A 27,857-nucleotide genomic window follows, 5' to 3' on the forward strand; every position below is an offset into this window, starting at 1 on the left:
AATGTACGTACAGTTACACTTTCAAATAAACGTAGCACTGCATAAAGAAGCGTTAACAAACAGCCCGAGATCACCAGATTGTATTTATTTCTCGTGCATCGACCAAAACACCCGGGCATCTGATACCTCAGATACCTATATAACTACTTGCTGCCAGCAGCGCCACAAAAGCAGTGCAATTACACCATAACGTACCAATTATGGGAGACGTAAATATGTGTATGTACCTCGTTAATGCTAGTGATGTCCATCTTGTAGTACATCGGCATGAAGATAAACACAGCCATGAGGACCGCTAGAGTGGTAGATATGACACCAAGCCCAAAAGTTGAACCACGCACGAACACCTCTGAAGGTAGACCGAGGACCGAAGCGGCCGACAGGAAACTGGCCATCATTGAGAGGGACACCGGCAGCCAGTTCATCTGCTTGTTGGCTGTCAGGAACCGTCGGTTGGAATTCCCACGGCGGTCGTGCCAGGCGAAGAACACGCCGATTCCCGTGGACAGCAGGAGAAAGGAAACGAGCACCACATAGTCCAATGCCACAAAGGTGTGCGCCACCATCTTGTTTTTCTTCCTCCCTTCCCTTCTGTTCTTTAAGCAGTGTTGCGCTGGTATCCTAGTTGACGTAATATAGCAGCTATCTTTTTTATCACGGAAGTTTTGTCGCATGTGCTTCAGTTATCTTCGCATCACTGACCAGTGAGGCAGGACATTCACGTCTATATTCTAATGAAATACTAGTGGTTAGGTGCCTTTCTGCTACCCTATTCTCAGTTCCAGGACATGCGACTCGTATTTATACGTGGCTTTTATGTTTCTTGTACTTGCACGCAATTTCAAAACACACACGATCGCCAACGACTGCTTCCTTGCGCCTATCTTAACGCTTGGCGCAATATTTTCTGTAAATTGCTTTCACGGTCATTGTTTCCGTGTATTCAAGCGACGACGTTCCTGTTGACAGCTTCACATATCAGCCTTAGGCCAGCGAGTTACTCGAAACACCGCTTGCCCTACTAAAGATATTCCCAAAGGTTGTGTGCTGTCTTCCAGAAAAGATTTGCTTCCTTTCACTGTCCTTTTCTTGTATATTCCTTCTTTCCGTTTGGTCGTATGTTTGACTCGCCGTAAGAACTTTGTTCGGGTATGAGCAACATTTATTCACATTTACTTCATTGTATTCCGAGTCGTTCTTCCCTTTAAAAGTTATACCCTTGAGTTTTATGCGAACATGTTGGACTTTGTATTAGGACTGAAAAACTTGTGCTAATTAATGTTCGCAAACTTGGAAGCTTCGACAAGTATCAAAGATGCCATCCGCCTTCTGACAACCTTAGCAAAACATTTATGACTTATTCATGCTTGCAAAGCATTCCTCAAAAACCCAGCCTAATTCTAGTCAGCACAGAATCTTCTCTTCCATTCAATTCTTGCGCTGAACACCTTCGCCGTCCGAGAAAGACTTAACCTTGTCCTCGACCTTGTGGAACTTCAAATTTGACTATATTCTTGAACTTGTCAGTACACTGGAAAGATGAGAAACAAGCCAAAAGTAAATTACTTCGTTGAAAACCGACATGTCGCATTTCACGTGAACGCGGCGTGGCTAACACAATGTTTCAGATTTATGGGCTCATGTTTACAAAAAAAAATGCATATAGCGAACGACCCAGAGCAGTGACATCATGGTTCATGGTGTATTCAGATCGAAGTGCTAGTTTCTTGTGTTTTTTTTATTTAGACCAAGCATTACCCGCGTTAGACCACATAATTTTTCTGGCTATGTTGCTATGCCACCCACTCTTCCGCAATCATCTGCCTTTTGAAGGAGAAGCTACCACACAGCGCATCAAGTCTTATTTTGCTCCAGAGCATCGATGTAGCGACCTTTGGTGTCTGAGGTCCCCTGTAGAAGATAATTCGCTAGTTGCGGGCTACTAGGAACTCTTTTTCACCTCTATTTCCTTGGAACATTGTGAATAATGAATTTTCCAAATGTAGTAGCTAGTGACGTTATGTAGGAATTGAAAGTACTAATTCATGACAGCATCCCAGAGTGCGCGCCGACACAGCAAGATAGGAGATGGGTTGTTTGGCAACTGAAACTTCATTGGAGATGAAAAGTGACCTATATAGTGTGACAAACAACAAACAATAAGAAAACCACTGTGACACGTCAGTTCCAAACAGGGGTAGAGAACATTACAAAGAACATTTCGGAACAGTCAACGACTTCTATATCTTTCTTTTCCAAGGTGATAGAACGTGGGACAACCCAGAAGTTTTGCTGTTTCAACATTAAGATCTCTAGTATAATTTCGCGCATGCTGTATTTTGAAAAAGCAAGACAAATGTGACGACAGAGCTTTAGTGGGCATTGTGAGGACAGTAAATGACATGGGAGGGCTTCATTAAATGTACTTCGGTAGAAGAAAATTGAAGAAGCCGCTGTGATCAGCTCATAAAAGGTGCTTGATCAGTCTCCTGAGTATCGGTTACGCGTCGGTGTAATGGTTATCCTATAAAACATAACTGTCAGCCTACAAGGAGAGTAGCCAGAAACATTGCCCTATAATAATACTCTGTTTTCCTAGCAGGCTGTCATTTCGGAAGCTATTATTTACAGCTAGCACCGAGTTTACGATGCCTGCTCTCAATGCAGAAAATCGCGGAGACCGAACATCATCGCTAAGTGTAGCAGCAACTGCTCTTATCTGATAGCAGAGGCACATTTCAAAAAGAACTCTCGACAGTGAGGACAAGCGCAATTCAAACAGAGAGCATCGTGAAGCGTAAGGTAGTACTTGCTCAGTGCATTAGGAATGGCAAGACACTGTTATCTGAGGCCTGAGGAGATAACTGAAGAGGAAAGCTTGCAACGTTCCACATCAAGGACACCTATGTTAGAAGTGGGCCTCGAAACAGCAGTCACAGCAGCCTTGAATCAAATGCCTAAAAGCTCAACGGTAGTTTCCCTTAGCTATAAGTCCACTTCAGCACAGAGACAATCGCTTAGTCTTGCCAACACGCTCGCACAAGAGCTCTTGCGAGGACGCATTTGGAGCATCAGTTAATCCGCATAAAGCACGTTAGGTAAGATATACGTGGCGTAGGGTCTAAGCTCAGAATATGAGTTAGAAAGGCGAATGCATGCCCTGAATAATTCATTCGAATAAATTACACTTCGAAACAGAGAACATCTCAACTTGACCGCAGCACGCACGACTTTTCTATTCATTTATTTGAGCGATTATAATGATCGTAAGAAATCAGGGCGCGTTCTTGTAATCATGACGCCAAGAAATGTCTAGACCTTCGTTGCCATTGCATTTTTGCCAAAACTACCAGGTACAGGAACTCATTCCAAAAAGGGGCTTCAGTTTTGAGTCATAAAAACCAATAATTACAAGCGATAGTTAAAGTATTGGGTTAATGGCAAGCTTTGACGATGATGATGATGATGATGACTTGGGATTTTTATTGCTGAGCAGCCGTGCAGGCCATAATGCGCAAAAATGGCAATGCATGAATTTTAATGACAAGCTTTAAAACGAATTCATTGTACGTACGGTTCAGAAAATTCAGTGCACCAGAAATATTTGTCTGATACAACGTACGCTTGGGAGTACTTACGATTAAGCTTAAACTAGAAGTTTATATGGGATGTTACAGTGTTACTGTGCTTTTCTTTTGCTTCTTTTATGAATGAAGAATCTATAGCGAGAGTGATTAGCATCATGGGTTTATCTTACATTGAACTGATAATCATGAAGACCCAGAAAAACCACAAGTAGTGGTTAGAATGCTGTAGAGGTGTTGTTGCGAGGGAGTGAGTAATATCTCTGCACAGTGAAAGAAGCAACAAAATTCAGTGCAAGCCTCACAATGCACTACTGTGGACACGATCCCATGATTTGGCCATGAACGCGACTGTCATCTTTTACGCAATGCAGTATGCCTGTACTACGTGCTGAGTTTGTAGCAGCGTTACCATTTTAATCTGCCACCTATTCTATGTGCCAACATGTTGCAGGTATTTTGAAATATTAACCGTATACATCCGCAGTCAGCAAACTCAGTAGGACAACTGTAGTGACTGAAACTACGTGGTACTTGTACAAAACATGTCGTCCTGTTGTACGTGCAACCACTAAGAGAACGCGCGTAGATAACCATGTTTCCCAAATAAATTATTACTTTTGTAACCGACGTCCTCGGCTGACCCTGGCTATGGCCTAGTTTTTTGACAGCCGACTATATTCAAAATGGCATTGCCATTTGCTCGTCCCCCTTAAGCCAGTGGTGGCGCCTTCCGCTTTGTCAAAATCAGAGCCGCGCAAGGTAGCTTGGACATTGAGTCAGGGCTGGATCCATTGGTACTTTCATAACACAACTAAAACCGCTATTTCTATCCTTTGTTCTAATAAGCAACGAAATCAGGAATGCGAAACCAGCCCACTGGTATCGGGATGAACAGAGAATATTTAGACGTTGCAAGTAATATGAACACTTCATAATGAAATAGCTAGCCAGTATCATAGTGCACTACCTCCCCAGCTTACCTGCAGCTCGCTCAACTCCAGATACCGGCGTTGGAGAGTGCTGCACGACGAAGGACAGTGTCTCTGGAACCGTCGCTGCTGGCCGGCCGTCCTGCAAATACAGCTATCTACGCAAACATGCCGGAGAGCCTGTATCTTAAAGCGAAAAGCTGTGCCTACATCAAATGGCCCCGAAGAGAAGAGGTCGATTTATCTATCGGTGTCGACAATTCTTGGTTCTTATTTGCTGGAGCACATAGTCACCGAACGCAGTAAAAAGGCAGAGACAGCGTTTCCCTGGCAATCAAGTCATCGCCCTGGAGAAAGCACCTTCACAAAACCTTCTTGAAACGAAGGAGCAGGGTCCTCTAAAACATCGAAGTTGAGCGCACCTAATAGCGAAACAGCATGTTAAAACAAAAGAAGTGTTCTAGCTCCACTGCTCTCAGTTTGCAAATACCTACTCATTCTAAAACATAATGCGGTGAACTTACATGCGTAATCCCGACCTACCTCCAGTGATCCATTCGAGGTAAATATTGACACCAGCATTGTTATTAGCTTATCTGTTACGAGGCCTACTCTGTGCTTACTGATTACCAACAAAAGATGCATTCTCAATGCTAAGTTCTGCTCCATAAATGTACCATGGAGAAATTGACACATCGCACTGCTCTTCGATTACCGCAAGTGTTGAGGCCAATGTAGCTCTGTTTAATGAACAGTCTGAAATAATATGCATAAAACACTAGGTATAAATCCTTTTTTTAAGGCGTTCGATAATGAGTGTTCGCTTTCAGCCTTGATATTGGGAAACTATGTGTCACATTTTCAATTTACATAAAGATTGCCGTTGTCTGTGCCTTCCTTTTTTCTCCGCTGAAGTGTTGTGACAATAAATTTTATTCATCTTGGAGTTAGTTATTGTTTCCTTTTGATTTTTCTAGGTGTATGTTCGAGCAAATAAGCGCTCATTCTATTTCCATATTACTTACCAATATTACTCCGATTTCCTAAGCCTTTGGTGATGCGTCATGTATTTCGTTATTGACATTTCACATTTGCATGCAACAACTTCGAAATTGCGTCCTTGTTGAAAACTTTAGAAATAATATAAAGACACCATCCAAAGGGGTACCCGGCATTTTATTTTTCATATTACACTAACCTTTAATACGAGGAAAGATTATTCCGTTATATGCGCTAAATTTGGAACTCACAATATATCGAATGCCTCGAAAGTTCTGCCATTCCCTCAATAGAAGCTTTCTTTTTCCTAAGTCAAACTTCTGCGTTTATTTATTTAAGGATGTGTAACAATAAAACATCAAAAGAAAAACATTTTGAAACCTGATATAGCTTTGCTTCCTTGCCTTGCAGGCTAACCTTTGTTTTTAATAAATAAAACGTATTAACTAATAATGCGCCGTCATATACTTATAAACCTTAGGCGAGTTTAGATTATGTCTTTTGAATATAGGCAGTGTTTTTAAACAAATGAGCAAAAATATGAAGGAAGAACCCAAAATCCCTGACATGTACTAAGTACTTTGTCACTAAGTGCGTTAACTGTATCTGCACCACAATCACACCGATGACCGATAATTTCTGTCCTTTGTGTATTCGTCTCTCCTAATCAGTCACTGTAATACCTGTTTCTATGCGCAGAAAAAAACATTAGGCTACGATTCGCTTGTGTTTCTACAAAGGCCTCAAAATCCGCTTTTCAGGCTCGTGCGATGAAGTCACATTACAGCGAGCATGTAGCCTTCGCGCCTCAAACTTAACTATTTTACCTCTAGACATGTTTCTTGTCTGCCTTCCTACTTAACTACGAGGAAGTGTTGTGCAGCGGCCCGACACGAACACACAAGAAAGAATGACAGACAAACACAACAGGCCGATAAGAAAAAAAAATCGCAGTTCTGACCGAAAGGTGAAGCATCGATTGCGATAGGAAACAGCGGACAGCTAGCTATAGGAAGTACCAATAGTAGATTTATCAGCCATATAAACGTGTAAACATAGGCATACTAACTAAAATGACAAGCACGGCGTCAAACACGCCCAAGCAAACATAAACACATATCTCTCTCGATGACCGCGGGAACTCGCTGTCAAAACGCTGCAGTGAGGAAACGCGGTAGCAGCAGCGAGCGAATTGACCTTCCTGCGGCCGCTCGCATCAACGCCAACTAAGTCGCGAAAACACAGCGCAGCGCGGACTCTGTACCCGTCGGAAGTGGCTTTCAAGATACAGCAGCCTGTCCAGGCTGCTCAGCGAATCGAATCATCAGCGAATCGCAAGTTACTAAGTTAATGGAGAATGCCTTAGTAACTTGCGATTCGCTGATGATATTGCCTTGCTTAGTAACTCAGGGGACCAACTGCAATGCATGCTCACTGACCTCGAGAGGCAAAGCAGAAGAGTGGCTCTAAAAATTAATCTGCAGAAAACTAAAGTAATGTTTAACAGTCTCGGAAGAGAACAGCAATTTACAATAGGCAGCGAGGCACTGGAAGTCGTAAGGGAATACATCTACTTAGGGCAGATAGTGACTGCGGATCCGGATCATGAGACGGAAATAATCAGAAGAATAAGAATGGGCTGGGGTGCGTTTGGCAGGCATTCTCAGATCATGAAGAGCAGGTTGCCATTATCCCTCAAGAGAAAAGTGTATAATAGCTTTGTCTTACCAGTACTCACCTACGGGGCAGAAACCTGGAGGCTTACGAAATAGGTTCTACTCAAATTGAGGACGACGCAACGAGCTATGGAAAGAAGAATGATAGGTGTAACGTTAAGGGATAAGAAAAGAGCAGATTGGGTGAGGGAACAAACGCGAGTTAATGACATCTTAGTTGAAATCAAGAAAAAGAAATGGGCATGGGCAGGACATGTAATGAGGAGGGAAGATAACCGATGCTCATTAAGGGTTACGGACTGGATTCCAAGGGAAGGGAAGCGTAGCAGGGGGCGGCAGAAAGTTAGGTGGGCGGATGAGATTCAGAAGTTTGCAGGGACGGCATGGCCACAATTAGTACATGACCGGGGTTGTTGGAGAAATATGGGAGAGGCCTTTGCCCTGCAGTGGGCGTAACCAGGCTGATGATGATGATGATGATGATGATGATGATTATGATGATGATGATGATGAGCCTGTCCAGACGCGGGCGGCAGCACGGGCCGCCCGGAGTAGAACGGGCCCCCTTTCCCCTCCCCCCTCCCCCCTGAAGCGTTGCGCGCGACGGAAAGCGGAGCGCTTCCTCCCCGATTTCGTCCTTTGGCCACGTCAGATTGATCGATCACCGGCTCACCCTCGCAAGCTTTCACTCACACATTCAGCGTACAGCGCGCGGCGACAACTTTATTGCCCTTAGACTTTATTCGGAACCACACGGAGGCGCCGATGGCAGAAATGCGCCTGGCGTGTCAATATAATTGATATCGCGACAAAAGTCAATATCAATTACATGCAAACTGGTGGACAGCTGTACGAAGTAAGAATAGTAGATTTATCAGCGGTGTAAACTTACAAACCATAGGCGGGCTATACTCGCGGACAGCTTTCTGTTGTTATGAAGGGGAAACTACGGGCGCGTCGCTGCCGCACATGTATTACCGCTCTTAGTCCAGCCACGTTTGACAGTGCTTTTGATTGCCCCGAACAGACGCTGAATCAATGGGGGGGCAGGGGGGCATAGAGTTTCATATTAGTATAACTAGAGGGAAATCTGGCGCTGCGATCGTTGAACCGTCATGGGAATAATGATGGGAAGTACAGGCTACGGATTGGCATTCTGTTGACTGGCAAACTAGTCTACAAGGATTTTTTGGCAGTTTTGGCTTCGCTCCAAGCGCAATTGCTATAACCTGCAGTGGGACAGAGCAGCGCAATGCTCTATGCCTTTGTTCTGTTGCTCGAAGTGGCGATAGCGCACTGGGCCAACGGCTGGGACGATGTTTGTGTCGCTGTGTGGTGCCCAAGTCCTGAGCAGAAAGCCACGGCATCGTAAACGCCGAGAGAACATGTTTTAACCGTTTGGACATTGGTTTGTTAAGTGTGTTAGGTAGGTGCTTTAGCGTTACGTGCTTTATGAAACTTGAGAATAGGAAAAAGAAGGCACTGCTGATACAAGACATAGACAGTTGTACTTCTAGTGGCTTGACAATCAAATATTATTGAGGGATTCATAACGCATTGCTCATTTAGGTGCTCCTTGAATGCGTGCTTTAGGAGTTGGAAACACAAACTTACTTGTGGTAGGAAAGGTTGCTGTTTCCTGTCTCTAGTCTAGTGTCGCAGATTGGATGAGTGCAAGGCCACGCCGTAACGCTTCGGAAGCAGTACGTCAAGATAAGATAAAAGGAAGCATACTCGCATGTCGTCTGCGGGAAAAGTCTCGCGTTCGCAGCGAGCAGGCGTCGTATTAGACGACACTTGTAACCTTCCTCTGAAGGGCGCATCATTTTCTCACAATACAAAATTTTTATTTCCATCAATACTTGATGAGTATCTTTATATAAATGCATGCGCGGCTGTTATTGCTGTTGTAAAAATAAACAAATAATTATTCTCTGGCGTTAAATCGGGAACAGAATTGCACAAGAATGCATACCTTGGTGTGTCCTGGTGTAAACCATACTAAACCGTGCTTCAATTTCAAAGTTATACAATGTTTCTGTAATGTGTTGTGCATTGTATAAAACACCGCAGAAATACAATTAGATTTTACGCGATAATATATGAGTATAGCTTCGTTTACCGCGCCGTAAGGAAACGCCGTTAGTCTAAAGATCGGAGTCAAAGCGAAGCCTGTGCTTCCTATCATTCCCATATAAGTTGAGGCAACGCTCAGGAGAACCCCCGTAGACACTAGCGCCACACTTCCTTTTAGGGTATTTATTTAGAAACACTATGCAGGGGGTATTCTGTAAGAGTCCACCTAGCAGACTGTGCTTTTTGACCACTGCTGATTGGCTACGGCCGCTCGTCTCCTCCTCTCTCGTACAGCTGCATCCATTCAGCAGTGGTTGAAATGGACAGTCCACTAGGTGGACTCTTACAGAATACCCTCCCCCTGCTTCCACGTGCGACGCTTTCGCATTTCCCCGGACGCGGAAGGGGAAAGTCGCTAAACAAGTCGCTAAACAAGTCGCTAAACAAACCTTTACACTCATTTGTGTGTTCTGTCTTATTGAACTGTTGCTAATAAGGCGTTTATGTTTTCTCTTCCCCAGCCTAAACTCACGTGGGTCAAAAGGTGGTACTCTTTTTCCGAAGCGCTCTCACCTATGTACGCTTTGCTGCCGCAGCTTTCCCTTCATAGCCACATAAACTTGTCCGCGAGTATAACTAAATTAACAAGCATGGTGTCATGCGTAAACAAGCGTACATGGAAAAACCTCAGTCGATGACCGCGGGAACTCACTGTCAAAACGCTGCAGTGAGGAAACGCGGTAGCAGCAGCGAGCGAATTGACCTTCGTGCAGCTGCTCGTATCAACGCGAACTGCGCCTTGAAAACACAGCGCAGCGCGGACTGTGTACTCTTCGCAGATGGCTTTCAAGATAAAGCGGCCCGGCCGCCCGAGCCGCCCCGAACAGAACGCCCGCCCCCCGTTTCTGCTCACCCCCCCCCCTCGAAGTCTTGCACGCGACGGAAGGCGGCGCGCTTCCTGCCCGCTTTCATCCACTGCGTGCACGAGATTGAGCCGTGATCGCCGACTCACCCTCGCACGCTTTTACTCGCAAACACAGCATGCGGCGCGCAGCGACCATTTTATCTACCGTAGACTTTAGACGGAACTTCACGACGACGACGACGTCGACGGCAGAATGCGCCTGCAGTGTCAATATAATTGCTGTCACAATAAAAGCTCCCAGTTCCGCCCGAAATGCGAAGCAACGACAGCCATAGCAAATTGGTGGACATCAATACGAAGTAAGCATAATTAAGTACTGAAAGGTGTGCGAATTAGTAGCTATTTGCATTATGAAACTGCAGGGCGCACACTGTCGTGCGCGCTGCGGTTTCATGGTGAATAAGGATAGTAGTTTTATCGGCCTGTGTAAACTTGTAAACATAGGCATACTAACTAAATTAACAAGTATAGCGTTACGCGCGCACAAGAAAACGTGAACACATCTCGCTGGGTGACCGCGGAAACTCGCTGTCAAAACGCTACCGTGAGGAAACGCGGCAGCCCTTGGACTTTAAACGGAACCTCATGGCGACGCCGACGGCAAAAACACCTGAAGTGCTTATATAATTGCTATCGCACTAACAGTAAAATAATGCATACTCCATGCACTGTAAGGAACCAATGTTAGCGAAACGTTTTAGAGGTAGCTGGCTATAGCAACGTTGGAGGTTTGTCGAAGAGTCACCATAGTGAACCAACGTATTTATGTAGGCCAAACACTCGTGTATGTTGCTATGGGCGCTATAACGTAAAACTATTCCAAACTTTTCTATTCCAATTCTGCAATCAGCCCACCGCGATTGGTCAAAAACTTTTTTGGACCCCCCCCCCCCTTCACCTGTCTGTCACGCGACGTCACGAAAGCCGCGATAGCTGCCCATCTTATATGACGTGTATACACTAATTATGCATAATTTGACCTAACAAAAGAAAATATTTATTTCTGATTCGACACCTTTTTGCCATTAGCCCTCGGCTATTGGACAAAAGTTTTCGGGCTGAGCCCACTTCACCTGCCTCTCACACGACGTCACAAAACCGCAAAAACTTACCGCGTCAAAGTGACGCGTACGCGTTAAAGATGCATTAATATGACGAACAAAACTGAATTTTATACTGAATAGGCGCAGGCTGCCCTGTTCCGAGAGGAATAAAAGATGGCTGCCGCCGATCGCTCTGGCACTGGCTACTCGCCCCTGCCGGAGAGAATGGGTTTATTTGAGTGTAATAAAACTTTTTGCGTGGCCCTGTAACGTTTTTCAGAACTTTCGGCACGTTTACGACCTCGTTCTGCCATCTCTCCTTTGCTGAGGATCCGTTTTAGCGTCATTCTTAAGCTTCCGTTGCATGCCGCCGCGATTGTCGACGAGCCACCCCAAGCTAAGCAAGAGAAAGCGGACCAATCGCAGACGCCGGCACCACCCTCTTCATCTGGTTATCGATATTCAGTGCAGTGACTCGGCCCCATCAAATCCCTCTCCACTTGAGCATGCTCCTCGCCTCTTGTGAGCCAATTAGATAAGACAAGCCGCTCATTGCAGACAATGTTATTCGTTTTTCAAGCAAACAAAAGTGACCTCCTATGAACAAGAGCAGCATTTGATTAGTTTGTTCAGACAACCCTGCGGGTGACCGCCCGATGCTTGCGTCGGCGGTTACACAAATTTGACGTTAGGGGATTGGAATAAAAACATACTGGAATAGTTTTACGTTATACGGCCCTATGTTACGCAAGCATGTGCGTGAGGAAAATAGCAAGACGACAACGATGGTGATTGCGCTCATATGACACCGACGGCATGATTTCAATCAGACCGTTCTGAGGGACCTTGCGACATGCTGATTCTTGGGTTCTACACAGGCACTGGACGAAGCTAAGCCGGAGAAACACGAATGATGGCGTAATCTGCGTCTTAGTGGTACATAATCGTATGTAGCTATGTTCATTTTATATTGATTGTCTATGATATACAACGATGGGAATGGGTAGTCCGGTGAAGAAATTTAAAAGCTGTTCGATCTGGCAGTAGCATGTTGACTTTGGCTGGTTCGTACACAACTTCCAGTGCCATCTTTGTTTTCTCTCGTCAACGTCATGTTTTCAGCGATGTTTGCCTCAAGTTTACACACAGCCGTTTACACATAACGGTAGTTGCTACGAGAAAAAGACTGCGGGATGTGGGCCAATCCAAAATACGGTGTAGTTTAACGCAGCGTTTCGAAGCTCTAGCTGCAACGAGGAAAGAATACGTGTTTTAATTCAATGCTTTCCCTCTTCAATCAAGAATTAGAAGGGTTTTCAGCTGCGCTTGTTGGTGTATATTACATTTTGGGTGAACGGCGCGAGGACGGGAAAAGAAAGGAAACAAACACTAGCGCACTCAACATATGATTTATTTCAACATACACAGGGTATATATACTGACGCGAATGCCCACGTGGTTATACGGGGTATGAGTCCACCTGCTATACAAAGTAGTCAAGCTCCTTATCTGTTAGATCGATTGATGGTGTGCTGACTCATTTGTCAATTCTGTGGATTGCGTTGACCTCAAATATGTCTCGCGTGAGGTGATTCTTGTAGGTTTTCAATATAGCGCTGCGCGCAAACTCTCCTTTGCAACCGCTACACGTCGACTCGTGCAAAGCCAGATTGCTTCCTTGGCCAGTTCTGAGCAAGCATCAGTGCTCTCTGAGGCGGTCATTGAGACAACGCCCCGTCTGTCCAATATACGAGTGAGCACATGACAGAGGAACGTTGTAAACAACATCGCTGCGGCAATCCGCAAATTTCTTCACGTGCTTCTTCTTACACTTTCGGTTGACTCATCGTCTCGGTTGACCAGCCTGCATACACGTTCTAGTTTGTTGGGCACCGAGAAAACAACCCACACCCGAGCCCTTCCAGCAATTTTCTTGGTGTGATGTGAAATCTTATGAATGTACGGCATGATCATGGTCTTCCGCTTATCATTGATGATAGAGTTCCCTGTTCTTCCAGTTTGCATTTCTTGAACAAGCTTCTCTGCAATGCTGCGCAGCGAAAATTCAGAGAAGCCCGCTGATCGTAGCCGGCCGATTTGTGACGAAACTTTCTTTCCTTTTCATGCGCACATGACCCTTTTAATGCGTTCCTAAGAAGAGCCGTTACCACTCTTTGCTTCACTGTCTTTGAATGTGCAGATGAAAAAAATAGAAGACCCTTCTGAGAACGGTGGGGAGGGCATAAGCCCAGCACACGTTATCGCTAGCTAGGTGAAGTCTCTAAATTGAGACATCTTTTTTTTTTTTTCGGGGGCCTCTCTCCTGATGACAAGGTCAGAGGTGACCGATACGATCAACTCATAAAGGCAATCCACCTCTTAGTCAACGCAGCCTGCTTTGTTGAAAATCACAAGGAAATCATCCACGAAACGGAAACTTCTAACGATACTCGTGTCTCGCAAGACTTCCAGAAGTTTTCTGTCCTTTCAAGCCAAGTCGCTCAAAGCCTGCGCCAAGCATGACACTGCACAGGCACCATCTCTCTGAATATACAGAGATATAACAGATATTTCCATAACAGAATATCGATCTAACAGATAAGTGGATCCAGCGCGGGTTCCCCGCTATAGCTTTTTTATTGAAAATTTGGTGGTGACACTGTCGCCTTCACCTGAATGAGAGGCCCGACGCGCCGGCCGGACGCTTGTCACGTCGGACACCATACCGCATCTGCATGGAGCTTTACATGCGTTTGTCTCTGCTGCATCTAGTTCTGACACTTGGTGGTGGAAACTGATTACATTCACCACCCACTTGTAGTCAATAAAATGGCGAAAGAGCGATGAAAACTATGCAAACAAACCAACAACGACGGTGGGTCCAGCCAACGTCGAGCAGATGACAGTTACTCAACCCATGAGCTCGCCTAAGGCAATGGGCGCTGCCGCCGGAACAGTTGGAGCTTCAGTATAAGGCAACGGCAAACGCCGCAACTTCAGCGTTTTTTTGCATCACCCGCGGCTTAATTGCCAAGGCGTCCGTTGGACCTGCTCCCCCATTCTAGTACACTGTACCACTGCCGTCATTAATATCTTACAAACCAACCAAGAACGCTAGGCACTGGCACGCGGCATACTCAACAGGCGCCTGCGTTTAGCATCCTTTATCTACGAAGGCACTTCGTCTATATATATATATATATATATATATATATATATATATATATATATATATATATATATATATATATATATATATATCATGACGACATATGTCTTGGAACGGTGTCAAAAGCTCAACCTCATCATTTACTGGAGATGTCCGAGGGAGGATGCGGTAGGGCCCTTGATATCGGGACTGTAATTGATACGAGAGCCCATGAGTACTCAGTGGAATCCAAAGTCAAACCAGGGCTCCGGTCGTGAAAGTCACGAGAGGTCGGTCGGTGTCGTGCATTAGCAGCTGGTGACCTTGGTCCTCAATCGTCAATAAAAAGGCCAATTGCTGACAATCTTCGGCGAACCTGGCAAAATGAGAAATTGTAGTGTATTCAGATGAGTCAGGTTTGTAGGGAAGCATAGTGACCAGCGTGCATAATGGCTTGCGTCCGTACAGGAAAAAGAACGACGAAAATCCTGTGGTCACGTGCATAGCATTGTTGTACGCAAATGTGACAAATGGAAGGACGGTGTCCCAATTGGTCTAGTCCAATAGGGTATACATTGCTACACACTAAACAAAAATAACGCGAAACGGGAGTAAACCGCTCGTCCTGTATCGCATTCCCCTTTCTGGGTTTTTTTTACTACGTACCAGTCGAGGTAAAAATTTACTACCATGCTGACCAAGGTTTTTGTATGTAGAAACGAGAGTAATTTTTTAATCTGTGGGAAGGTTTTTAGGGACGATAGTGGTACTATATTTTTTACTGCCATCACGAAGTTCTAGCGGCTATTCCTGAGAGTTATTTTTCAAGCCCATTCGCGAGTTTCTTGGGTCTGATGTGGGAGTATTTTTTTACCTCATTCATCCAGTTTTCTAGGCTATTCCTGGGAGTAACTTTTAGGCCTATTCTCGAGTTTGTTGGTACTGATGTCGGGGTATTTTCTTACCTCGTTATCAAGGTTTCGTAGCTCTACCTGAGAGTAATTTTTCAAGCCCATTCTGTGGTTTGTTGGAGCTGATCTCGGAGTATTTTTTTTACCTCGTTTATCAGGCTTTCTCGGTTCTTTCCGAGAGTAATTTTTCAAGCCCGTTCTGGAGTTTCTTGGGCCTGATGTGGAAATATTTCGAAGACAATTGAAAGATTACAAAGATGATTTCATGGATCCCAAGCATGAGTGATTGTTTATTAGTTCTGACATGTTTCTCATAAAAAAGTCAGGCATGAGTTAATCATCACAAAACTATAGCCTTATAAAATGCTGTGATAAGCATAATTAATATTTGTACTAACACACAGACTGGGGGCTGGTAACTGCCCATTAGATCTCTCATAGCAAAATAAAAACATCACAACACATTCAATGTGCAATCCCACTAAAGTACAGTGAAAACAAGCAACATACAATATAAAATCTAACTGATAAATATACAGTCAGTACTAGAGTCGTTCACATTAAACCCACTGAATATGCAGGTCATTCCTTCGAACAGGCAGTTGTCCAGAACATGGGTGTGCAGTGCATTCAATGGATTAGTATGAACATAACTATGCAACATAAAAATATTGCACTTAAGGCCAAATGGCATCTGCTGCTAATGGCCATTACTGCACCAGACAAAATGAAACAACCATGTGGTAAATACAGCAAGCATTCGTACTATCACATTAGTGCCGGCCACTGACCACCATATCTCTCACTGCAAAAGGAAAACTATCAACGCATTCACGATGTAGTGAAACTAAAGCACTGTGAAAACAAAATGACACACAATACAAAATCTAACTCACAAATACACAGGCAGTACTAGAGATGTTCACATTAGACACACTGAATATGCAGATCATTCCTTCAAACAGGCAGTTGTCCAGAACATGGGTCTGCAGTGCATTCAATGGATGATTATGGACGAAACTATGCAACATAAAAATATTGCACATAAGGCCAAATGACATCTGCTGCTAACGGCCACTAGTGCCTCAGACGAAATGAAACAACCATGTGGTAAATACAGCAAGCATTCGTACTATCACATTAGTGCCGGCAACTGCCCACCACATCTGTCACGGCAAAATAAAAACTATCACAACACATTCAAGATGTAGTGAAGCTAAGTCAGTAGTAGAGATGTTCACATTAGACCCACTGAATATGCAGACAATTTCTTCAAACAGGAAGTTGTCCACAACATGCGCGTGCAGTGCATTAAATGGATCATGAACAATACTATGCAACATAAAAACATTGCACTTAAGGGCAGCTAGCATCTGCTGCTAATGACCATTAGTGCCCCAGCGAAATGAAACAATCGTGATAAATACAGCAAGCATTCATACTATCACATTAGTGTCGGCAACTGTCCACCATATCTTTCATTGCAAAAGAAAAACTATCACAACACATTCAAGATGTAATGAAACTAAAGTACAGTGAAAATAAACAAGTGACACAATATACAAAATCTAACTCTTCAGTATTGCAACAAGCAAATGAGGGGCACTAGAGATTATCATTAGACCCATCGATAGCATACTGACCTTCAAACAGCTAGTTGCCCAAGACATGGGTGCACAGTGCAATTAATGGATAGTTAGGAAGAAAACTGCAACAACCATGAGCAACATGTTCTATAAACTTTCAAACTTTCTAAAAAATGACCTCACTCAGATAAGGCAAGTGGTGATTGCTAATACACACGACAAAACATATATGGAAAACAGCCATTAACTGATACTAAAGCCCCTCCATACACGTTTCCGCCGACCAGGTTAAGTACCGCCAACCTACCCTCTTCCTCCACGCTCCTCTGCCACTCACCCCCTTAGCTTCCGGTGTCAAGCGGAACTTCAGTAGCTGCAGCTTCCTGTTCCGAGTGGAAGTAACGCTATGTTTTTCTTAACGTTGTTTACTTTCGCGTCGATGGAGAGGCTTTAATTGCACCAGCTGCGGTTTAAACTGTGAATGCGATTCCATCCAAGTACCACCGCCTATTGTAATCAGTGATCTGATCGTGTTCGCTGTTTCACGTCAACCTGTGACGGGTTGTGCCACGAGAGACAACGTACAGTCGAATGTAGTGCCTGGCGCTTGGAGACCACTGCCGTTTTTCGTGCATTTAGAAAACAGCGACCACGAATTACTACTTCAGCGGAATATAACAGCTTGTCGCCTTTGCATTCTTCTCATGGCGACTCCCACAGCTCTGCTAAGCACGCGTGGGCGTCTGACCATCGGCAGTCAAAGCGGAAATTTCCGCAGCACAACTCCAGGAAGCGGTAACGCCGGAACCGGAAACTTTTAAAACAGAAATGCTGGAACAGGATTTGGTGTGAGGAGAAAAGGCGGCGCACAACAAAGGTTGTCGCTACTTAAGAAAGCGGCAGTGGCGCGTGGATGGAGGGGCTCTAACTGATACCACTCCCCCTTGTGCTCAAAGAAAACATATGCAGCCCTTTTTCCACACAAGAGGAACATGTTGCACAACTGTATTGCAGTACTTATGGGTACAAGCCAGATTTCAATTTCGTTGCCTAAAAATTGTAGTGCTTCTTAGATAGACCAAAAGGGAATTGAGTGTGTTGCCCTTGTCTGTTTCTAGGCATGCAGTTGTGACGGATGCCATATGCTTGTGTGACAAATTGAACATAGTGCTACAGGTACGACTACAAGGATGTATACTTGTAGCTGCCCTCAAACCCATTCATTTTGCTAGTCAGCATCTGAAGTGTATCTTTGTATTGCTCATCTAACACTGTTTACACACAGAAGGCATGTCTGAATACCAAACCACCTTATTCTCCACAGTTACTTTAAAGTGAATGTGAGAAGTCCATCATAAAGAAAAAAAAAGAAATAAAAATAGCTAATTCAACTCCCCCCTGAATTACCAATTTCTGGGCCATTAAGTTTTACATAATACACTTGTGGTGATTAACACAGAGCCACGTTGGCCTAACCCTAGTGGCACAGGACATCCTTCAAGTTATCAGTTGGTACAGAATCATTCAGCATGCTGCTGGTGCTTTTGCCTCTGCTGAGAATACCTGTGGCATACTAACACACATTTTGTTGCTGAAGGTCCATTACAGAGATACTAAAGAGAAACAGTAAATCATTTTAGACTGATAAAACAATCTTTCAGAACTGTATTCATGAACATTGTGGCAATAAGCGGATTAATACATGAGAAAATGAAGATATAACTTTCATTTTTCAAGTTTTATGCAGTGCTCGCACATCAGTGTGGAGTCATACTTCAACTAAGTATATTCTTTGACACCTTTACAACAGAATTCATCAATATTGGCCAGTAGAACATTAGCTAGACCCGACCAGACACCGTCAAATTCCATATCACAGCGAGCTGGTGCAGGAACTATAAGGTGGTGGTGGCGACACCAGTTTTCATTTTTGCAAGTTATCTGGCTTATCAAGCCAATTCTCATGGTGGGAGTTGTTTTTTCAGTGCGGTAGAAGAATGATTTAATAAAGCTCAAATAAATTTTCTCTTTCGTGTCCCTTTAAAGCAAGCACTGTGCTACATGCCTTGGGCAACCTGCCAGCCACAGAACCCACGAGTGCTTTCGTCAGGCAAAATAATTTTTACAAAAACTTTCTTGAGGATATGCATCTAAAATTTTTTTTGCCTAGCAATAGTTTTGTCTTGTAAAAATTGAGTAAATCCAATGCTTTCACCTGCGGCTTTGTGTAGTAAAAATCAAGAAAGCAGTGCTCAATAAATGTCAAAATCCTGTGGGCCTTTTTCGAGTAGATAACGTGGAAGACCCAATAACGTGGAAGACCCAGAACGAAGCGAAAAGGCAGGCCAGGCCTGCCAGCAGTGACGCTGTCACAAACAATTGCTGCGCATCCATGTGTAGCGCCTCCCTTCAACCTCTACTTTTGTAAAAGGAGCCTTAAGGAGGCCCCCCGCGAACTGAAAGCACGAGTTGTTAGCATCCAGGCGCAGCCTCTTCAGCAGGCCCTTTTCAACATATACACCGTCGCCGATGTCTACCTGTGAAACAACAGAACAAGCACAGATTAATTTTCTACACTTTTGATCAAGGAAAGGTTAGGAAATAAGGTAAGGTTTGAAAACGGAAGTAGCTGCTTCTTGTTGATACGGTTTAAAGAACAAAGTACTATTACGTATACCATACATGCGTTGTGCTGAGCTGTGTACTTTCACCTAAGACTAGAAAGTATTGGGAACTTCAATGCGAAAAAAAGACATTCATCTGCCTAACTCTAAGCAAATGCGTTCCACCCCTTGGCACAGAATGAAATCTGGTGCTGTTCTAGCGATTAGCACACATTGAAAGCTTCAAGCCTGATTTAGTATTAGGCCAAGGGTCAAGCTGTGCTCGATTATAGTCAGATACAACTTTAGAAAAACAGGGGCGTTTACTCCTCCGAGGCAGATGCACACGAGCATCCACTAATGGGTGCGCACTCTGGACTGACGTCATGCGCCGGACGGCCGGTGGCTCACCGTCGGAGAAGATGGCCGCCCGGGCTTCGAACTGGGCCAAGTCGCGTCAGCTGTGCGTGTCAATGCCTCGTCACAGCGAATTCCCAAACGGTTTGTCATTGTCTATCATGCCGGAAATATTACTGCGAGCTTACAATGCGGCATCTGTGCCGCGTGCGTTTATTCTAAGCCGTGATTCGGCGAATAAACATTGCAGCGAGCATCGCTGATGCTGCGCTACGCTTTGCCTGAAAACAGGATGCCTCGGTGACTGCTGCAAACACACATCCTGCCTCTTTGTTTCATGTCTTTTTTATTTCGCTCCTGAGTGAAGTTAGGACAAGAAAAGTTTGCCAAAGCCTGGTGCCTGCTGTCAGCGGCGGGTGAGTTCGTGTACCGTGTCGCTGCATTTTTCGTCGGACGGGGTAAAGTGATGGAGCAAAACCATTCTGAGGAGAAATTAGAAAAGCGTGCGCGCGTGAAACAAACCTACGAGCGTCTCAACAGAAAATATTTGACAAAGAAGCCTCCAATGCAAAGATTTGTCGCCGTCAACTTAGCGTGAGTGATCGTTGTCAACAGTGAGATAGCCGAGCGTCTAACGGCGGTGTTCGAGCGTTGTGTATAGCACTGTCGATTGATTTCTTTCCACCAGTGCTCACCGCGCACGCAAGCTGTAGAATGTGTGCTGTGGTCCAGTCACGCATAAGTTGTGTTGCCAGCGTTCCTGCTTCCATGCGTGTTTGCACTTACTCATATTTGTCCTTTTATTTTATATTAGCACTTGTTTTTGATAGTTTTCTTTCAGCAAAGTCCTTACACATTTTCATTAGCCAATCTCATTCAAAGCACTAACTCCTGTACACTGCAGGGCTGGCCTCTTTCATCTCATTAAAACCTTTCTCACTGGTCTACCTCGTCTTCCAATCTGCCTACTTGCGTTTTCTGTCCTTGTTTCTTGTGTTGTTGCTGCAATGTGATTAACCAACTTGCTCAAAACAAATTTTGATCGCCTATCAAAACAGAAAGGTTGAGAGATACATTTTCTTAAAAGCGTCATGTGGGTTGCACAGTAACTTTGCCTCTTACCTCTGTTCATGTTTATGTGCCAGTGCATGTGGCAGCTAGCCAGAAGTGCACATGAAAGGCTGCATATTGCGAAACACGTTGCTATGCTGTTGCATTTTTCATGCATTCAGTCTTAGTAAACAAACAGTTTCGCTGCCTATCCCATATGATGGCGAAAATTTTCAGCACGAATAACAATGTGCAGTGGGGTGTGATTTCTGTCTGACGCTTTCGCCGTTGCAAAGACATTCTTCTGTGAATGGAGCCCAGCAAAGCAGTGCACTGAGAGCTTTTGCAACTTTCACCATTTATTACTTCACAAATGACATTGTCTGAACCTGGCCGTTGATTGACATGCCAATGGCTTGTAAATTAAATAATTGCCTCAATAAAACACATTCAACTTCACTCAGCATTTTTTAGCACAATGCTAGCAGAGCTATTCAGGGTGAATAATTGTGCTTACATTGGTGTTACTAGCCCGGTCAGATAAACAAATACAACAATGGCTGCGGTATGACTGTGATTTGACGTGCAGGCTGCTAAAGGTGCCTTTGAAGCGTGCCCTGATGACTGTTATTTCATCACAGGGCCCGTCATGCTCATAGGTGGCTGCCCAATAGAGTATTTTGGGCCTATCTGACATTGCCATTATTCATCTCAACGGGCTGGAAAAAACAGTAGGGGCAGCACAACTGCACGCAAAGCACAATGTGCTTTGGCGTGCAAGCTGCTAAGAGTGGCTGTCAATTTCATTCACGTTGACTACTGCTTTTTCGCGTGAAGCTGGACAGTGGCTGCCCGAATGAGCATTTCGGGCCCCACATAGTTATTCAGAGTTAATAACTGCATTTGCATTCAGATTTTCCGGCATTTCAGCACGTTTCCATGCCAACGCTTATATTGAGCATCATCTGTGCAGGACGTTGCTTTTTCAGAATTGGGCTTCCATTAGAAGGAATATGTCATCAAGTGAACCGCTTATTTATTTGAGAGGTCACGGGAGAATGCTTGGCTGCTGTGCTTGACACACAGTACACCGCTTCAGTGATGGGATATCCATTGTTGCGTTTGCCGAGGTATGTGTGGCTGGCAGGAGGTCTGGACCTCGCTTCACGCAGAGTCAGAGACGAGGAGAGTTTTCTCTGCGAATAATTCTTTATACAATGTTTACATGTTGTCGTCGTTATCAGGACAGAGACCAACAGAGCAGCTGCAAGCTGCTTAAATAACACCCCTCAGCCCAAAGATCTTCCAGACAGTCCCCAAAGACGAAACAAGGTCGCGAGAGAGAGGGTCTGGGCAGCCTCCGGGGTCCTAACGCCGCTCTCGGTGGCCGGCGCTTCCTTGAACCGTGCTGCGGCGTCAGGACGATTTGGCGGTCGGTCAGAATGGTGCGCCGGGCAAGTTTTATGGCCCGCATAGGACAAAGGGAACCAACTGCAAGGCACTGGGTCGAAACACAGCCCTCCTTTGGAAACTGTCCCAAACACAGCGGGAGTCGTTTGTGGTGCGGGCGCCGCCGGACAAACGATGGGGGGGGGGTGTGCGTTGCTGCCGGGACGGGGAGGGGCCGAATAGCAGTCCGTGATCCGGTGGCTGCTTCCGTCGTGGACGCCGTGCAGCCGCGAGGAAACTCGAGCCGTGCATGTAGTCGTGTCCGAAGCAGGCAGGCACCATGCGGGGATCAATGCTGCCTCCACAGTCGACAAACCATAGCACTGGCCTTCCGTCAGGCAAATCCCAGGGCACAAACATAACACAATATATGCTTCGAGAACTCGTTAGTGATCTTCTCGATCGTCGGTATCTCGTTGTGGTGAAAGAAATCGTGCACACGAGCTCAGCGCACACGTGTCCTACTTCGTGCTGCTGCTTCTTTTCTCCACATTTTGTGGGCGTTTTCGCGAGGGCGTCGATAGTTTGCCACCCGAAATATGCGAAGCTTTGACCTCCCTCCTCACCTTTAACACGGTGCTTTCGCTGACACTGAGCATCTTGGGTTTGTAATGGTTGCGATAAATGCATTGTTTTATATAAGTACTTGTTCAGTAGCAACTGATTCATTTGAAGCTCGGAACAAGAGTAGTAAATGTGCCGTGTACATGTAAACAAGCACAAATGCCATGCAGAGTTGCTCTTTCTACTTTTGCCGCTTGCAATGAAGCTAAAGAGCAGACGACGGGCAGCGTTGTGGAAGGCACGGGGTTATTTTTCTGTCGCAATCCGGCATGTGCTGTAGCACATGAGAGCTCTACTAAACCAGTCATCAAAGTCTTTATTTATACTGAGAATTGTGCGTTTCCTAAGCACGATTTTTTGAGCGGGATTATTTTAGTCGCGGAGGCAATCGGACGTCGCGCTTCATTCATCTGGGCGGGGCCTCCCCTTTTTTCTAAATTTGTATCCGACTATAGTGACGCACAAGTGCTCGAGAACTATTGAACAAGACGCAATTGTTTTCGATTTACTGACTGCACTTGGGTGTAAAGCTTTTGTCTAAGAAATGAATAAACCACATACACAAGCAGCATTTTCTTAGTTAGCACAGTCTTTAATAAGTACTGATACCTTCAATTTAGAAAGCCCTGTATATTGGGCCTCATCAAACTAATTTCATAAAAGGTTTGGCAAGGTAGTAGCATAGAATTTTAGAGTCATTAGAAGACAGGTGAAATGAGTTATTTATTGCAATTATTACTCAAATTTAAAATTTAGACCACTCATCCCAATGAGAAATTGATGCAAGCAGTTTGTACATGCCACATAAGCATTTAGATATCAAAAATACGGATTAGAGAGAACCTTTTCTTGGAGGTTCATTATTGCAAGCAGTCATGCCCTCGAGGAGAAATAACTTCTTTTTCTGTAGGCAGAAATGAGGCTCGAGTATTTTATTGACACATATATATGCCCATGCATATATGTTATCTCTGTTGTAAACCTTTTTTTCATGTATATGCAAGGTGTGTGTGTGTAACATCTCATTGTGCACAAAATTAAATCCATATGAACCCGACAAGAAGCTAAACAAACAAGAGAGCAATCCCAGTGACAAGCCATGTTAAACCAACGAGGTAGCCATCCCAGTAACAAACCGTATCAAAAATTTTACTGACATGAATTCTGACCTTTGAAACATAACATGTGTATATGAATACTATCTACATTAGAGCAATGGGCAACTTTAAGCAATGGCTACGCCAACATCAGAACGATGTGAATGAGAAAAGAGTGGCATCAAATGCTTTGGCAGAGCATGCCGCAATGACTAAACACAATAGTGACTGGATAGTGTCTAGCATAATCGGCCAGGAAAGAAATTGGAAGCCATGCCTGTACCCGGATTCCCTGGAGATGCAATCAACAGGACACACGTTTATCTGAAACCAAGGAGCCCACGCCCATCTTATGCTAAAACTTACTTAATTAAATATGCACTTCCACTTTTTTAGCCTTATTGTGAACAAGGCTTCCATATGGAAGCCAAAATGTATTGCTTTTAATGTTGTATTTGGTTGGTCTATGTCTGTCTTTGTCATGTTTCATACCGACCACACAGGCTTCTCTGAAACTCTTGATGATACAACTTTTGTGCGAAAGCATTGCTTAAGGCACTTTTGCATAAACTATGTCTTTAGGTGGTACAACGCATTTTTCTAGACACTCTAGAGCACATTATTCAAGGCACGAAACCTGAATTCATGGTTCTTAAAAAGGCATTTTGGCTAGATTAATATAGTCTATATGGAGTATATAAGGCATAATTACTCAAGCGCCCAATTATATTTAACTCAGAGGAGGCTACTTTAGGTAAATTCATTAAACTGAGGGCACTCCACCAAAACATAAAATTCGTGATCAGCCACTAGAAATCCTGAAAATGGCAATACAGTAAAATGATTGCATATAACACAAATGTATCCTACAACTCGAAAGGCAGCGCCAGTTTTGTACGCACCTTTGAGAAAGCACGCAGATCACGTGCTTTATTGTCGTGCTGTCCAGCTTCCAGCAGTGCAGCAGGTTCCTGCTCGATGTAGGGATGCCTCCAGAATCCGCATAGCCTTCAAAAGTAAGAAATGTTTAATTTATTGTGCTGTGAACCTGGGAATTTGTGATTTACCAGTGCCATGTGGAATTGCAAGGAGAACCTCACACAGCCAGCTGCATGAATTTGCGCCTGGTTGCACAAATGTCTCTTTGTTATATCTAAGGAGGTTACACTGATATTTTGTAACAAGAGAAGTTTCAGGGAGGAACGAAATCAGCAACAACAGGCTACCAGGACAATCAAAAACAAAACTCATATAAGCAGTAAAACGTGGCGCATTGGATTAAACAAAAATATTGAGCACATGAAAAGCATTCTGAAAGCTAGATCACGATTTTGTAGCGATGCTATTCCTTTTCGTTATTCGTAAGTGGTCTGACCGCCGCCCCGGCCCGTGCTACGTACTGGAACAGCCGGCCGTTTGCGGTGGGCGACAAGAGTGGTATAGAATCGAGGGGTAAGTATCGCTACAAAATCGCAGTCCTTACTTTATTACGCACTGCCGTATAACCTACGATTGCAAGAGCTGGCATCCCGTTCGTAAGAATTGGTTGGTCTATGTCTTTCTTAAAGGGCGGTGTCTGAAATGTCTCGATTAAAAATAAACTTCGTTACTGTACTATCGGCCTATGTCGGGTTTGCAACATAGAAGACAAATACGCGAAGACACTCAAGAACATAAACAATACACAGGTTCTCGCGACGTGGTCCTCCAAACCAAACTGTATACATACAAAAATCTTCATACAAGCTTCTATCCGCTTAAGCGTCAAACATAGGAATCGTGTGCCAACGCGCGAAGCCCATGATACATCGACGGATACATTACACATGTACTGTACTTGCGGGAATGCATATATAACGAATAACTTCTTGCCAGAAAACTACCGAACGAACAGCAACTTTCAGTGTTTTCATAATTGTGTGCCCATTCAGGCATAGCAATCAAGGCGGGTAGCATATATTTTACAGCAGAATGCAAGCACGCTTACTGTAACATCAGAAGAAGCCTTCGTGAAATTGCTTGCTAAATGTGCACAGCAAGACGGCCAACCTACGATCAGAAAGCGCTTTGCTCTAGCTTGTTACACAACGTTCATTACGTAAATCATAAGTTCAAGAATGCGCGCAAGGGCCAAACTTGCTTACCTTTCAAAAAGACTTGGCCAACGCTCCTTCGTCTCAAAGGTACCGAGGCACCGACGTCTTTCCGGCGCAAGCACTGTAGAACTTCCGATGAACTCCAGCTCCACAAAAGCACAACCTTCAACAGCCTTCCATACACTACGATTCGAAGCTCCAGTACCAGACTTTTCACGGGAGCGCGGGCAGGCAGCTCGCCAGAACAAAGGCAGCTCGGACGGGCGCTGTAGTAAGACACTCACTGTCGACACTGGTAGATCGCACGAAACACACGGCGAACTAACGGCGTTACACGAGTCCGGAGGGTTTGCGATGGTTACTGCACATGACAAGGAGCACATTTTGTCTAGGCTCTCCTAAAATATAACTCAAATACCGCACTTTACGACAACCAACGTGGTATGTCGACCAAACAAATACTGCAGTGGCGCCACTCTGCGGTTTTTAGAAAAATGTGTCGTAAATGAGAAAATTACGTGTTTTTTCCTAACAACAATCGGTAGGGACACTTTAACAAATTTCTTGAGTCCAAAAGTGTTAACTTTGTATAAATATGCACTTTTTTGTACGAAGTTTAGGAAAATGTACTATATATATAAAAAAAACGAAGCGGATGTCGCCTTCAAGATTCGCAACCGCTTCAGTCGCATGCAGTTTGCAAAAGCACGGCCTTCGAAATCAGACTTTGTCGCTCAAACGAAACTGTAGCTGGGAGGAGGGCAGGCATTTAGGCCCCAATTGTTGGGTTTACAGTGCCCAGGTAGGCTTCCTTATTTATAAAGAATATACAGGGACTAACGCCGAACCATGAGCGAGCTTTAAGCAGGGGACACACGGTACGATTCGGCGTCCGATCCAACGTGCGTGTATCGGAACGGTCGAGCGGCGCGTAAGCTCCGCCCAGATCCAGCCGCCCCCCCCAGCTTGAGTTCAGATTCACGTCGAGAAACGCAATATAAAAACTCGGCACAACACTGCTTCGCTTTACGTGAACACTGTCAATAAAATTATGCCCCTGCAAGTGACAGAACACTTCACGACGGCGCGTTGTCCACTGACGGCTCCGGTAACAGTCAGCGATACGGCCGGCAGGCATAGCTAGGCGGACGCTGCGGCCGACGGCGCTTGATTCAGCCCGAGCTCGATGAAGAGGGCTTACTTTGCCAAAACAGTTAACGCTGTGCACTTAGGTAGCCCGTAATCAAATACAATTGGTTTACTCGACGCAGTCGTTGCGAAGGGCAAACGTGCAAGCGAAGCGAGCAGCCTCGCTCGGACGGTCGGTGCATAGAGATCGGTGTGTGCTGTTTGTCCGAGGAAAGGCCCTCGCGTCGCGGCTCCCTATTTCGACGGTAGCTTAGTGCTAGTGTACTAGGCGCTGTTTTGCAATATAAACACATATTTGAGATAACTTTATTGAACTGGTAACTATTTCGTGTCGGCAATAAACTGCAGCAGGCAAGGGGGGAAAAAAAGACGGCGAGAAACCGGCCTGCCAGCGCCGCCTCCGTGGAGGGAACGTCAGAGAACGTCACATTAGCTGCGGCCAAACGACGGTGCGGAGAGTGCGGTTGTCGGACACATCGGACGATGAAAATTTGCCCGGTTTGTCGCACGCCGGACGTCCGATCCGGCGCTTCGGCATGCGCACGGCAAAACACCTCGATTCCGGCTGCCGTTCAGGCGCGTCGGCCGCCGGATCGGACACCGAATCGGACC

General features: G+C 44.9%; 1 protein-coding gene and 1 long non-coding RNA gene across 2 annotated transcripts in view; both read right to left on the reverse strand.

Annotated features, from left to right (window-relative positions):
* The window catches only part of LOC135897065 (sodium-coupled monocarboxylate transporter 1-like), a 76,883-nt gene that overhangs the window by 33,544 nt on the left and 15,482 nt on the right, over nucleotides 1–27,857 (reverse strand). The window contains exons 2-3 of the mRNA XM_065425648.1: nucleotides 4,568–4,658; nucleotides 228–1,531 (exon numbers count right to left, since the gene is read on the reverse strand). Coding sequence (XP_065281720.1) covers nucleotides 228–674 — 447 coding nt within the window. The 5' untranslated portion in view covers nucleotides 675–1,531; nucleotides 4,568–4,658. The remainder of the gene's footprint in view (nucleotides 1–227; nucleotides 1,532–4,567; nucleotides 4,659–27,857) is intronic.
* LOC139060544 (uncharacterized) lies at nucleotides 19,271–26,316 on the reverse strand. Its single transcript, XR_011514908.1, has 3 exons — nucleotides 26,145–26,316; nucleotides 24,903–25,008; nucleotides 19,271–19,417 (listed from the first exon to the last, which is right to left on the reverse strand). It is a non-coding gene; the product is annotated as an uncharacterized lncRNA (long non-coding RNA).

Source organism: Dermacentor albipictus, chromosome 5, assembly GCF_038994185.2.
Source record: "Dermacentor albipictus isolate Rhodes 1998 colony chromosome 5, USDA_Dalb.pri_finalv2, whole genome shotgun sequence".
Lineage (NCBI taxonomy): Eukaryota > Metazoa > Arthropoda > Arachnida > Ixodida > Ixodidae > Dermacentor > Dermacentor albipictus.